Source organism: Bombus pascuorum, chromosome 2, assembly GCF_905332965.1.
Source record: "Bombus pascuorum chromosome 2, iyBomPasc1.1, whole genome shotgun sequence".
Taxonomy (NCBI): domain Eukaryota; kingdom Metazoa; phylum Arthropoda; class Insecta; order Hymenoptera; family Apidae; genus Bombus; species Bombus pascuorum.
In genome coordinates, this window is record NC_083489.1 from 11,271,467 (window position 1) to 11,283,548 (window position 12,082).

At 38.9% G+C, this 12,082-nt stretch overlaps 1 protein-coding gene across 4 annotated transcripts in view; it reads left to right on the plus strand.

The window, feature by feature from the left end:
- LOC132916513 (discoidin domain-containing receptor 2) overlaps window positions 1–12,082 on the plus strand; it is a 225,951-nt gene that overhangs the window by 100,817 nt on the left and 113,052 nt on the right. For all 4 annotated transcript variants that reach the window (XM_060976590.1, XM_060976591.1, XM_060976589.1 and 1 more), the window contains one exon: window positions 9,462–9,706. In XM_060976590.1, coding sequence (XP_060832573.1) covers window positions 9,526–9,706 — 181 coding nt within the window. In that variant the 5' untranslated portion in view covers window positions 9,462–9,525. The remainder of the gene's footprint in view (window positions 1–9,461; window positions 9,707–12,082) is intronic.

Here is a 12,082-nt window from a genome sequence, read left to right on the forward strand (position 1 = left end):
CGAGACACCCATCCACGACGGTGTCGTTTGTATAGCAATTTAATTAAGTAAAGCTTTAACGCAGATATCTGCTTTCCCGACTAATGAAAAATATAAATTAAGTCGCTTTAATAACAGCGCTGCACTCGGAGGAGGAATAACGAGCCGGTAAAGTATCGTCATCATTCGTGCATCATCCCCCGTCTTCCTATCACTTGATGCGAAAACGAGGGAAAAGAGCTCGTTTTGTCGTTTGCAATCACTTACACTTAAGATTCGATCTTTGATCCTTTTAATTAAAACACGAACGACAATGGAGGAAATTAAAACTTGTCGAAAGATTGAGAAGAAATCGCAGATTTCTTGGAAAGATATCGACAAACAGGTTTTATCAGAATTTCAGTGGAGTAGGTTGGGCATTAGTCAGACCTCGTCGAGATTCTGCGATTCGACGTTTGTATTCGTTGGCGTTCTATGCTAAGGGAATCGCTCGATGTTAGAAAAATTCTACTCGCTATCGAAGGCTCTCCAACGTCGACTCCTTGTCCATTATACGTACAGTTGAAATGGTGTAGAATTTTTGCGCCGTTCCGTGAAATCGATTTCGATTTTTCGAGGACCGAGACGCGCCACGCGGTACTCTGTATTGAAATCGAAAGGACCGTCGGAAACTTTACAATTTTTCCTCAGCAGACGATAAACGTTGCACTTTGGTCAACGTTCCGTATATTTTCCGTTGAATGCATGTTGCTTTATCGGTTCTTCGATTCGGTAAGCTGAAATAAATCGAAAATGGACGAACGCCGCAGCGAAAGCGTTCCTGTCGAACATGCAACGATCAAAATGCATGAGAGAGAGGGAGAGAGAGAGAGAGAATTAACTGTACAGATCGATCGCATTTTAATATTACCAACTTGTGCTCTTTATATTGAATAACTTCTTTAAAAAAAAAAAGACGAAATTTAACGATATTTCACATTGTAGTAATTTATAATTTAGAAACCGTGGAGCATTCTATTGAATAAAAGTCTCGTATAAAATATTTACTTCTATATTATATGTACTTATGTACAGAATTGACGCGTAGCACCGATTAATTCTCCATGTTCGAGCTTTTTATAGAAACTTTGAACTGCAAACTTTTATAGAAACACGATGTAGAATAATTCTGAATAACATCGTTAAGCTTCCCGTAGACTCCGAACACGTTTCCATTTCAATCGTTTTATAACAATCTGAATAAACATCAATCAGATAAACAACCGAGTACGTAAACTACATTTTTGTAAGAGAAAAAGAAATAAGAATCGTCAGATCATTTTCTTCTGTGTCAGAAACATCTATTGCTATTTACCCATCGAGTAAAAGGTTTTCTTACTTCTTGGCCAAGATGAAGCGCGTAATCGCCTTCAACGAATCCGAGACCGTCGAAACGCGAACGTCCTTGTCTCATGAAAATTTCACGTGAGCGGTGCGCGGACGTCAAGTTCTAGATCCGACAGAGATCTTTACCGGGCGACAAAGTGTCACGGTGTTCTCCCGATCGAATAACCATGTTTTCTCGAATCCTCCGGCCGTTCGAAGGAAGGAGACGCGATTATTCGAAGGTAGCGAGGTGAGCACGGCAGAAGAAGGTTAAAGGAGAAACGATCGAGTCGCAATTCAAACGGAATCCTGAAGCTCGAATACGGCGTAATCGAGACGAGGCACGCGTTATCGATTGATCTCTCGAAGGCAAGCTGGATCCGTTCACGAAAAAAGAAACGGTTGGATCTAAGGTGTATCTAACAATGCTCGGGAACAACCTACATAGATGTTATCCTGTTCGAAGAATCGGTAAATCCTTGCTTAACGACGATCGACTTAGAAGACTTTATAGTTTCCTGCACTTTTCTCCCTGTAACACGTTTTCTTCCAGCCCCCAGGGAGGCTTGCTCACCGTTCTTCCCTTTCCACCTTTTCCTCCCCCTCAAGTAATCCGTGATACATTAGCCGACGTAAAAAAAAATAACGAGTTTTTACTATCCCTTCTCCAGTGTTGTCCGGGACTTTAATAGGTATATCAACTTTGAGTTTTATTAAATGTATTAGGCTTACGACCGTACGGGGTTAGAAAGTTATCCTTGGAGAACGAAAATTATTCCATTGTTACTGATAAACGATTATTCACAACGAAAAATCGTTATAAATAAGAGACATATGCTAATCGAAATACTGTTACCTTAGATAACATAGCACGTATATAGAGTCCTTTCGTGAAATTTAAAAATTTTGAACTGTATTGAAATATTTTTGTAGAAGCAAACTCTGCAACGCAAAACCATCTCATCGAACTGATTCATTTCCTCCAAAATTTCTCTGTCCCATCATCGTGACGTTTGACGAAAAAGGAAACGGAAATGAAATACTAAATACTTTACGTGACAATCTTGTTTCCAATTACACCTACTTTGCCGTATTCGCCGATTGTCTCGACCAGACTGCGTTATTTCGTTGGAGCGTTCCCTCGACAGGTCGCGACGGCTAGCTGAAAATCTTTCTTGAACGAAGGTGTCGGCGGGGCTTGGTTGTCCCAGGAGGTCGAACGGTAGCTGGCAACCTGTCAGAATTCATTAACTCTGTCGCTTGTATCGTGTTTTTCCCTTTCCACGAGGAAACATGGTTCCCGGAACGGGACCGTTGCACGATTCACAAAACTCGGTCGGAAGTTGGTAAACCGGCGCCGCGGTGGTTCGCGAAAAACCGTCTGCGATAATTCTGTCTAGTCGGTCGACGACGCGTAAAGGATCCCGCGGGATCGTCGGATAGAAGATCGGTTAAAGAAACTGGCAAGTTGGAAAGGAAGACAAAAAAAAAAGACCAGGGAGAAAGGCTGACTGGTTGAACGAATGGAAAGGAATGAGCAGTTGGGGGAAAGAGGAGTGGGATCGCGAAGAAGGAAACGGAATAAAATTTGCATCCGAAAATCCTTTCGTTCGACCCCCTCGCGTATCCGTGGTCTGTTTCTCTTCTGTCTTGTCTGGCTTCATCCCGCGGTAGGGCTAGGAACGTCGGGTCGTCTGCATACGACGTAATGACGGTGCTCGACATCCCGTGAACGGAAGAAGGAAAGTCCATTGGACGGAAGCCGGGCTCGCTTCCGCATCGTAGAGCCTGTTTCGTGTCCCGTAGGCTTGTTTGCCTTGCACGGGCTATCGAACCGACACAAAAGCTACCAACAGGCATCACTCTAGTTTGGGTCCACTCTGTGGAACCTATTCACCGATATCGTTTCTGTCCCCTTTCTTTTCTTTATCGTGTTTGTGCACCTTGTTTTCGATCCCAGTTTATAACAGCTGGATCGAATGAATCGATGGACAGATTGGAATTTGACCGACGATTTCGGTTGGAATTAAGAGTCCGTTTTACGAATTTTTGTAATTTACCTTACATTTAAATCAGAGGCATTCACTGCTGTGATACTGCATCAAGTGCAACACACCAAAACATTATATGTAGCGCGAAGAAAATATATTTCATGATTTATACAGATGATTCTATATTTTTGGTATTAGAGTGTATAGATGAGTGAATAAAATACGATCCACGAAGGCTCTGTTAATTAATTTTCAAATTCAAGATCATCCTCATGCTATAAATTCTTAAATGAACCCAGAGTCACGATCTATATTTTTATCACGCCTGGTACATGATTTACCCTTCCACTTAATTATTCTTATTGAAGAATAGAAGTTCAAGTTATAATTGAAGCTAAGTTTTCTTGCGTGTATAACGTATCTTTGTCGAGATGGAAACAAAATTCGTACCACGAATGCGATTCGATGTTACCCGAAACGTTAAGGATATTACAAGTAGAATATCAAAGCGTGGAATATGGCGGAAATTCACGCGACTGAATTTCTTTCTTTCAAAAAGCCCTTCTTCCGTTTAAATAGGCAATTTAGGTACCTAACGATCTACTCCTGAAACATTGAAAACGGCTTTTTGCGAATGCGTCGGAGATCCGTGGGGTTAGACGACGAGTCTTGTGCGCGGAATTAAATTAAAATTAAACAGGTTCTTTACTTGTACGTAAAACTTAGCGTTCCAGAGGTCGGGGAAGGAAGTTTTTTGATATTTACAAATGGTTGCTCGCAAAGAGTACTTGTTAGGTGAATTGCTCGGGAAATTGCTCACAATTCGACGATTCTCATAGAACTACGCCATGTTGTACCAGGAAGTAGATTCGGTTATGTTATTCTAAAGGCAATTCAGACTTCCCAGAGTATAATTCAATAGAAATTTGAGTGTACCGGAGTGACCGGAAACGACGTTTATTTTTAACGTTTATTAGATAGGGCATCTAATGAATTCGATTCTTCGCCAGATAACGATGTTGACCCAGTTTTATTTTGCATCAATGTTTCACCTTTCCTTAGCTTTTTCCCATGGTTGCTATTTCTCCATTTATCGCACGATACAATGGTAGAAAGCGTAGGTGAGTAATAGGGTATTCAATGTAACGTTGTTTATTTAAAATTTATTGCGATAGCGCATTAACAGAAAACTTATACAAACTCGTAATTTAATACACTGTGTTTCTGGTCTGTGATAAATTACCTTCCTTTGAGTCATTTAATCGTTCTTAGAATCAATTTACATGATTTACTTAAAATGGAAACTCGTAACGCGCACCAGAGAAAGAGAGAGAGAGAAAGAGAGAACTTTCTGGTTAAAGGATTTTAGAATTTAAATGAGTAACTATTAAAGGAAAAGGAAAATGAAAAGCTGAGAGCCCAAGACAGGACATTGTTGCAGGTTGCAACGTCGGATCCCAGCGTCTTTAAAATTCAAATACACAATCGTGGAAAATAAAGAATGAGAAAAACGAATTTATCCTGGTTTGCAAATAGACGTTGGATCGCCTTCCAGAATCCAACTAAAACGTTATGAAAAGTAAAATATACAGAAATGTCTATAATCCAAAGTCAAGAGAATGCATTATAGATCGCGAACTCAAATTTCAAACGTCGAAAAATTTAAGTAAAATAAGAAGAGTAAAGCTTGTTAACTCAGCTCGGAAATTCCTTGGCTATCGAGTTCAAAAATTGACGACCTTGGCATCTAAATATTCCACCGTTGTGTATAAAGGGATTTGCAAAATTCACTCGAGAGATCATTTCAGTTCGCAAAGCGGAAATTTTTCAAAAAAAAAAACGAACAGTTTTTCGCGGTGTCGTTTAACAACAACGGTGTCACAGTTCAACGAACTATCGCAATGTTGTGTCACTCTAACAATGCACGGTTTACGGTTGCGTGTAATTCGATCTTTTCCACGCTCGTTATTGGCTAACGATCGATAGTTGCGAACAATTAGAGTGAGAGTAAAGGGAAGCGAAGAATATCAACTGAATGATCTCCCGATAATTTTTTTTGTCTTTTATTTTTTTTCGTGTTTTAATCGAACGAGTTTCGTCGCTCTATATTTTTCGTTGGTTTTGCCTGATCTCAACCTACCGACAACAAATCACTTTCGTCGGAAATGGGGAGAACGTACAACCTAATTCTAAACGCGTGGCCACGCGATCGGCTATTCAAAGCGTCCGATCTCGAAGTTCCATTATAGGTTTCGGGTACATGCATACCACCATATCTTACAACCTCAATACAGGACGTAACACTTGTTTCTGACGGCTTTACGAGCCTCTTCGTATTCTATAGCTATATATCAGATAGTACACGGGGTTGGCCTCGCATCCTTGAAATGTTACACGGAAAACAAAGACGTGTTCTTCCCCGCTCGTGTGATATTGAACTTTGCCATCATATATTTATATCAGATAAATTGCGCCGGCTTTTTCCCATTTCGCCTGTATCGTATAAGCGGTAAAAGCAGAAATTTGACCTCATTTCTTTTCCGAATAGTTTCGGATGATTGAAATAAAATTATTATTGTTCTAATTTATGTGTTCCGTGTGGAATTTCTTTTTGATACGTAAATTAAACCAAATAACTATCTTTCGATATTTATATTTAGAAATAGCAGAGTAAACCAAATCGACAATAATGATTTTTTCTAGTTTTATTAATCTACAACGTACTGCATACCTTGTAATTTTAATAATTTATTGAATTATTTTTCTTATCTTTACTCTTACTTTACTTCTGTTGCCAAGAGTTCTAATATTAATCACTATGTGATATGTTTCCTTCACTTTCTCCAATTATTTTTTATTTCTCTATTTTGTATTCATTTTTCATTGTTTTCATCGTTTTAAATTGAATCCTCAAAAAAATGCACCACTTGCGAAATAATCTCGCATATTTACAACACTACCGATTACACCAATGCGGTAATTTAACTTCTAGAAATGTGACTACAATAACTAAAATTTAATTACTAGTTCAGATATTATTATTTCCTAGTTTCATTGAAGGCTTTGCTCACGTGTCTGTCACTGACGCACAGTTTCTACTTACATCGTGAATATCCAAAAGTTAAGGCGCATTCAATTAGCGCGAGGCAAATCCGTGTTGCGTAAATACAGGCTTAATACATCACATACCGTTTTAATACCACTATAATGTTGCCAGATTAAAGTTGTACCGCTACTAATTATTTCTAGCCCTTTCAGACTATAGCCGGATTGTTTAGAGCACGGCCTCCCTTTCGCTCGTACAACCGTTCTACCCACTCGGACTACATACGTACATAGTTGTACACAGTCCAGGAACTTCCTACATAGGACGACGCGGTCGGAATAACTAGGAGTTTCAAACGAATCCCAGGGACGCTTGCTGCACAAATCTATAGCATAGGGGAAAAGGTCGTAGACGAAGTTAAACGACAGAAGTGTACGCCTAACAGATGCTGATGGCAATTGAATTCGGTAAATGATAGAGTCTTCCGTTTTGATCTTTCGATTAATATTTTATAATGAAATATTGTACTCCAGAAATGGTTCGATCGCGATCATGTTTTCATTCATTAAATATAAAATCAAACGTATAAATTTACATTTAGTGATAATAAAATAAGAGTGACATTTCTGTCTTTTTTCATCTTTCGCACGACTCACACAGAATTCTTTTATTTTTTAAACATACCTGAATCATAAAACAGTCTTTTAAAAAATGGACGCACATATTCTTGAAAGAACCTAACATATACGGACATTACTTTCCCATCGGACAAATAATTTTTCTTTTTGAATAGACAAACTTTTCTAAAACTTTAACAAAATTCGTATATTAACTCGTATTGCGGGATAATTTCTACGTGCTTTTTTCGATGGATTCAAGAGTAGAGCAAAGCGATAGCCGCGTGAATCAAGAGCATTCAGCCTCGAGTGCTAAAGGTGTGAAAAAATAGTATTGCAACAGAATGCTTGAGATCATAGATCTCTTACGAATGCCCACGTCGAATGAATCACATAGGGAAATGCAGAGGGAGAGAGAGAATGTGCGAATGTGAGAATAAAAATGATCGTAGGAAATACGTATACCAGTGTTTTTCCGAGCATACAATGTATCTAAATCACATTATATTATTATTCAAATATAATATTTCTCGCCTTTCATATTCTACGTGTCAGGTCTATCTATAATGTAATCCAACATGTCTAAAGTGTGAAAGAATGTTAGTATGTACACGGATTAAATTCGTTTGTATATTTGATAAATCAAATAAACTGGGATGTATACGTTCTTTCATATCTGATAAATCAAATGAATGTGAATGTGTACATTCGTAATGCGAAATTTTTGTTTGGACGTCGTACAAGCAAACCGACGTTAGGATGTCCGCGAGATATGTCAGACGTTAATGTAGCAACGCGAAGCGCATTTGCAACGCCGGTTGTCGTCCATCATCGTCTACACGCGTGAGTTGTGTAAGCTGCGCGTTCGTGTAAAGCAATTGCCATTACACGGTCTCTTAACGTTTTCTCCAGGAACGATCGTGTTCATTAATAACGAAGGCGCAATTAAAATTTTATAGCCGACGAAGTTACATTAATGAATTATTCATGCGGGACACGCGTGATTCTGTGTCTACGTATACTTTGTAAGATTTCTTGTACACGATTTTAAAGCTGGCTCTGACCTACATCGGGGTGAAAAGTTCAATATCCTTGAAATAAAAGCAATCTCGAAGCGTGAATAATATTCCGCGTTTTTTTTTAGCGAATACGTCTGTGGAATCATTTTTCTCAAAGTTACGATAAAAATATATTATGTGAAATTAATTTTAAATCCAAATAACGTGAAATAAATTCTCAAAAAGAAAAACATTTCTATGTAAATATCAACTTTATTTGTTCATTTATTATTAGATAAATCGATCATTGATTGGTTGGAATGTACGGTAAAGCTAACTACGATTTCCTCTTTCAATTAACAATAATTACAAAGCGTATGATTTGACCAAGCGCAAACGAATGCTATTAATGCTATTTAACAACATGACATTTAATTGAATCCAATGATGTAGAAGTCGGTCGAGCTTTATATGGCACACAACGACCCGTCCGATCCTCATTCGTGCAGATAGGGGACCTATAGAACCTTATCCGACACGATGGCAACTCGTAGGGCCTGATTTAATGCGAATAGAGCATGATTGGATTCCATTCCATACAGACTCGATTGGATCTTATTCAACGCCGATAAGATTCGATTGAATCGCATCCGATACAATAAGGTTCGATTGAAATATGTTTGAGATACCTTCATCGATAAATCATTTGGCAGATATTTTAAAAGATTACAAAAATATTCCTGTTATAATCCAGAAGCGTTAAGCGAGACTCAAATGTATTGTTTTCGCGTCTGACCTAATGCGGTACTATTCTACTGTGGCTGCACGTTTCAATGATATATCGGTAGATCTGTGTCAAGAAACTATCGTAGAATTTAGAACTGTGAATCGCTGAAAATTCGATACATAATCTTTTTAAGATTTAAACACATTTAAGTTTCATTTAGTTAAACAAAGTCGAATCAAATTTCGTTGCGGTGAGATTATGGTTGCATCTGCTACTTCACATAGGCAATGTGAATTGAAGCGGAAGCTTCGCAGTTCTACCGATTTCAAAGAGAAACGATCAAGTTCTGGAAGACCGAATGTCAGGTCGAATTGTACCTGTTTCAAAGAGTTTCGATTGTCCTCTGTAACATCGGAGGATACCTAGTCGAATTCCACTGTCGTTCCATTGTGCTCGAATCACCTTATAATAAATTCAACCACCGGTTTCATCGATAAAATACAAATATGAAACATTGTCTTTGAAAGAATATCTTAATCCGTTTATTAACTGATCGTTTATCTCTTTATACGGTTTTAACGTCAGCTACTATAATAATTTGAATTCGAGGTCTTTTACAGAGATATAAATCGTATTAATGTCAATACGTCGACTTATATTACTAACAGGTTTGAAACGTTTGTCAGTGACATTTCCGTGGCGTCTGCAGAGGATTAACAGGGATTATACTATGCGCAGGTTATCGGCGAGAACACTCACCACCTTTCGGCCATCACGATGCCAGGAACGTGCTCGATGACCGATGCGGTCAGAATCGTCGACAGTTAGTGATGAGGAGGAGCAGGTTGTCGGCTCGCCGATGGCTCAGGTCACCAGCAATATGCCAGTTCTCGAACCCAAGCGGGATCTGGGTCCTTCACGAGGACTTCTGATCGGCGTTTTCCTCCTGCTGTCCCTGCCACGGTATCGCTGCTTCGACTTGGGTAGGTCAAAAGTTCAACATGTTCTTATAATATAAATTATGTTTCGTTTTTAGTAAGGCAGTTTATTCAGGATGTTATTTCTGTCAAATACTGCTTTACTATAGTAATTTTGATCTATCAATTATATATTGCATTGAAAATGATCAATATTTTATTTTTGACACGAATAATAGTTTCCTATTTGATCGTAAAAATTAGTATCACTTTCTTTTTTCTAGAAATGAATTTTCATCGTTTAATATAATTCTATTTAGTAGCATGTAACAGTAAAGAATTGAAACCTGCAACTGTGGATTCGAAAGATAATTTAATAAATCAGTTTAATGAAATAATGTAACTTATAAAGTGCTCCATCCTCGGGAGAAATGGATTACATATGGGTTATATATTTCATAAAACAGAAATCAATATAGAAAGTGATAATTTAAAAACACTTTAAAATTCTTCTATAAATAAATTCTATCTCTTCTGCAATAACCGTAACAATAAAAAATGTTTATGTCAATTCGAATATCAATTCCTAAGTAGCTCCTCGTAATACGAGAGTCGTCTCATTCATTCTTTTTGATAATATGATTACATAAATATCCTCATCCAATAAACGTCATCAGACACATACAATCATGCCCGGTTCATAAGAGCGTAAAAAATACTTGATATCACGGGGGGTTAGAAGCTTCTATAATTCACTGGTTGAGCCGTAGTTCAGCAGCAGGTGTGGCCACGATGACCGTCGTTAAAGCGATTTCGACTGGCTGGGAGGGAGAAGATTCTCACACGAACGGGACACGGTCAACAGCCCACGTCTGTGGCTGTAGTCTGTCGTGGAAAACGTATACCCGGTGTCGTCTAACTCATGGTTCGCGCGGGTCATTTCGCCAGATAAAGAAGGAGAAGGTGAAACGAAGGAAAAATATTGTTCCATTTGTGCGGCGACTATTCCACGAAAATGAATTTACCTTAGTTTTGTCTTTCCCGTTGTCTTCCAGCGTAATATCGCCGGATGCTAAAGCGGAGAAAAATTATTCTGGAATTTTTTTCCCCCTTTGTTCTCGCGCGTATACACACACGGGAAAACACACTATGCGGCGAGGTTAAAGTGGGGATGAGGGGTAAGCTGCGCGACATGCAGCGCCTCCAGGGATTCTGCACGGATTTCTTTTCCCTTGATACGATACGACAGAGATGGAACGAGTACAAGCATAAGAGAGAAAGAGAGAGAGAGAGAGAGAAAGATACAGTTTCTCCGAAAGTCGGGGCTGCAAAATTTAAATTTTTCTACTATGCGCATTGGCAGCGACGAGATGCAAGCAAGCCGGAAGCGAGTGCCACTTTGGCCAAGGTAATATACAATTACTACGGCGTGTTGCACGCGCCAACGAGATATGTACGTAGTCGAATGCGATTCTTGGATGCGACACGGACCGCACGAAAATTTTATTGATTTAGCATATTTTCCCGGCATTCAGCCTGGAAATTGGAGGAAAATTACACGTGTACATACGCGGCTGTAACCGCGCGTTATGGAGTCCGCGAGATGAATTTGTAAAGAGGAACGAGGAACGTTTTCCATGACCGGCGATGTTAGCGCACCGTTTATTTGTTAACTGCGATCTTCGTGTTTCTTCTTTTCGCGTATGGCTCGTTTTTTTAAACGTCGTGTCGCGTCACTTTTTATCATCCCTGGAAAGTGTCGCGCAAAACGCTCTGTTTTCCGTGAGAATTTGCTATTTTGGCGTTTTATTTGCGATGGACTTTTCTGATTTTTTAATTTACATTTACGATACATTAGCATCAAATTGCAACGTGCTTGTGTTGAGAAAATTAGAAATAACGGTAAAATACGTGAGAACGTAAATGGAGATATCTAAATAAATCTTCAGGTAAACAATTCTACCCTCAAATTACGTATACATACGTGCGATGTCTAGAACTGTTCAGAATGAACCCCGTTGTTATTCAGAAAGATTAATATTCATTATTTTTCTCCGGGGCCAGGAAGTCGGCCGCAATGGAACTACGCACTCAGTTTCTATTGTACGACCGCAAATGAAATGTCAACGGCACGATGAATTAACAATACTATCTAATAACTGCTCAGACGCAGGCGAGCAGGCATACGGCATTGTGCCGATTCATTCGCTCGTGCTATACGCATCCAATGTCTCTTATTGCGTATCACTTACCCGTGATGTGTTTGTACATATTAATTATCATCAACGAAGAAAGTACAGTGACTACAAACAATATTTGCACGCACCGGTATTTTCCAATGAAATGTTTCTTCATCAGGTTCTATGTTTTATTTGTATTCCTAGTAGAAAATTCTCCTAGCGATACGTAAATACTACGATAAATACGACGGTGTGCAGATAC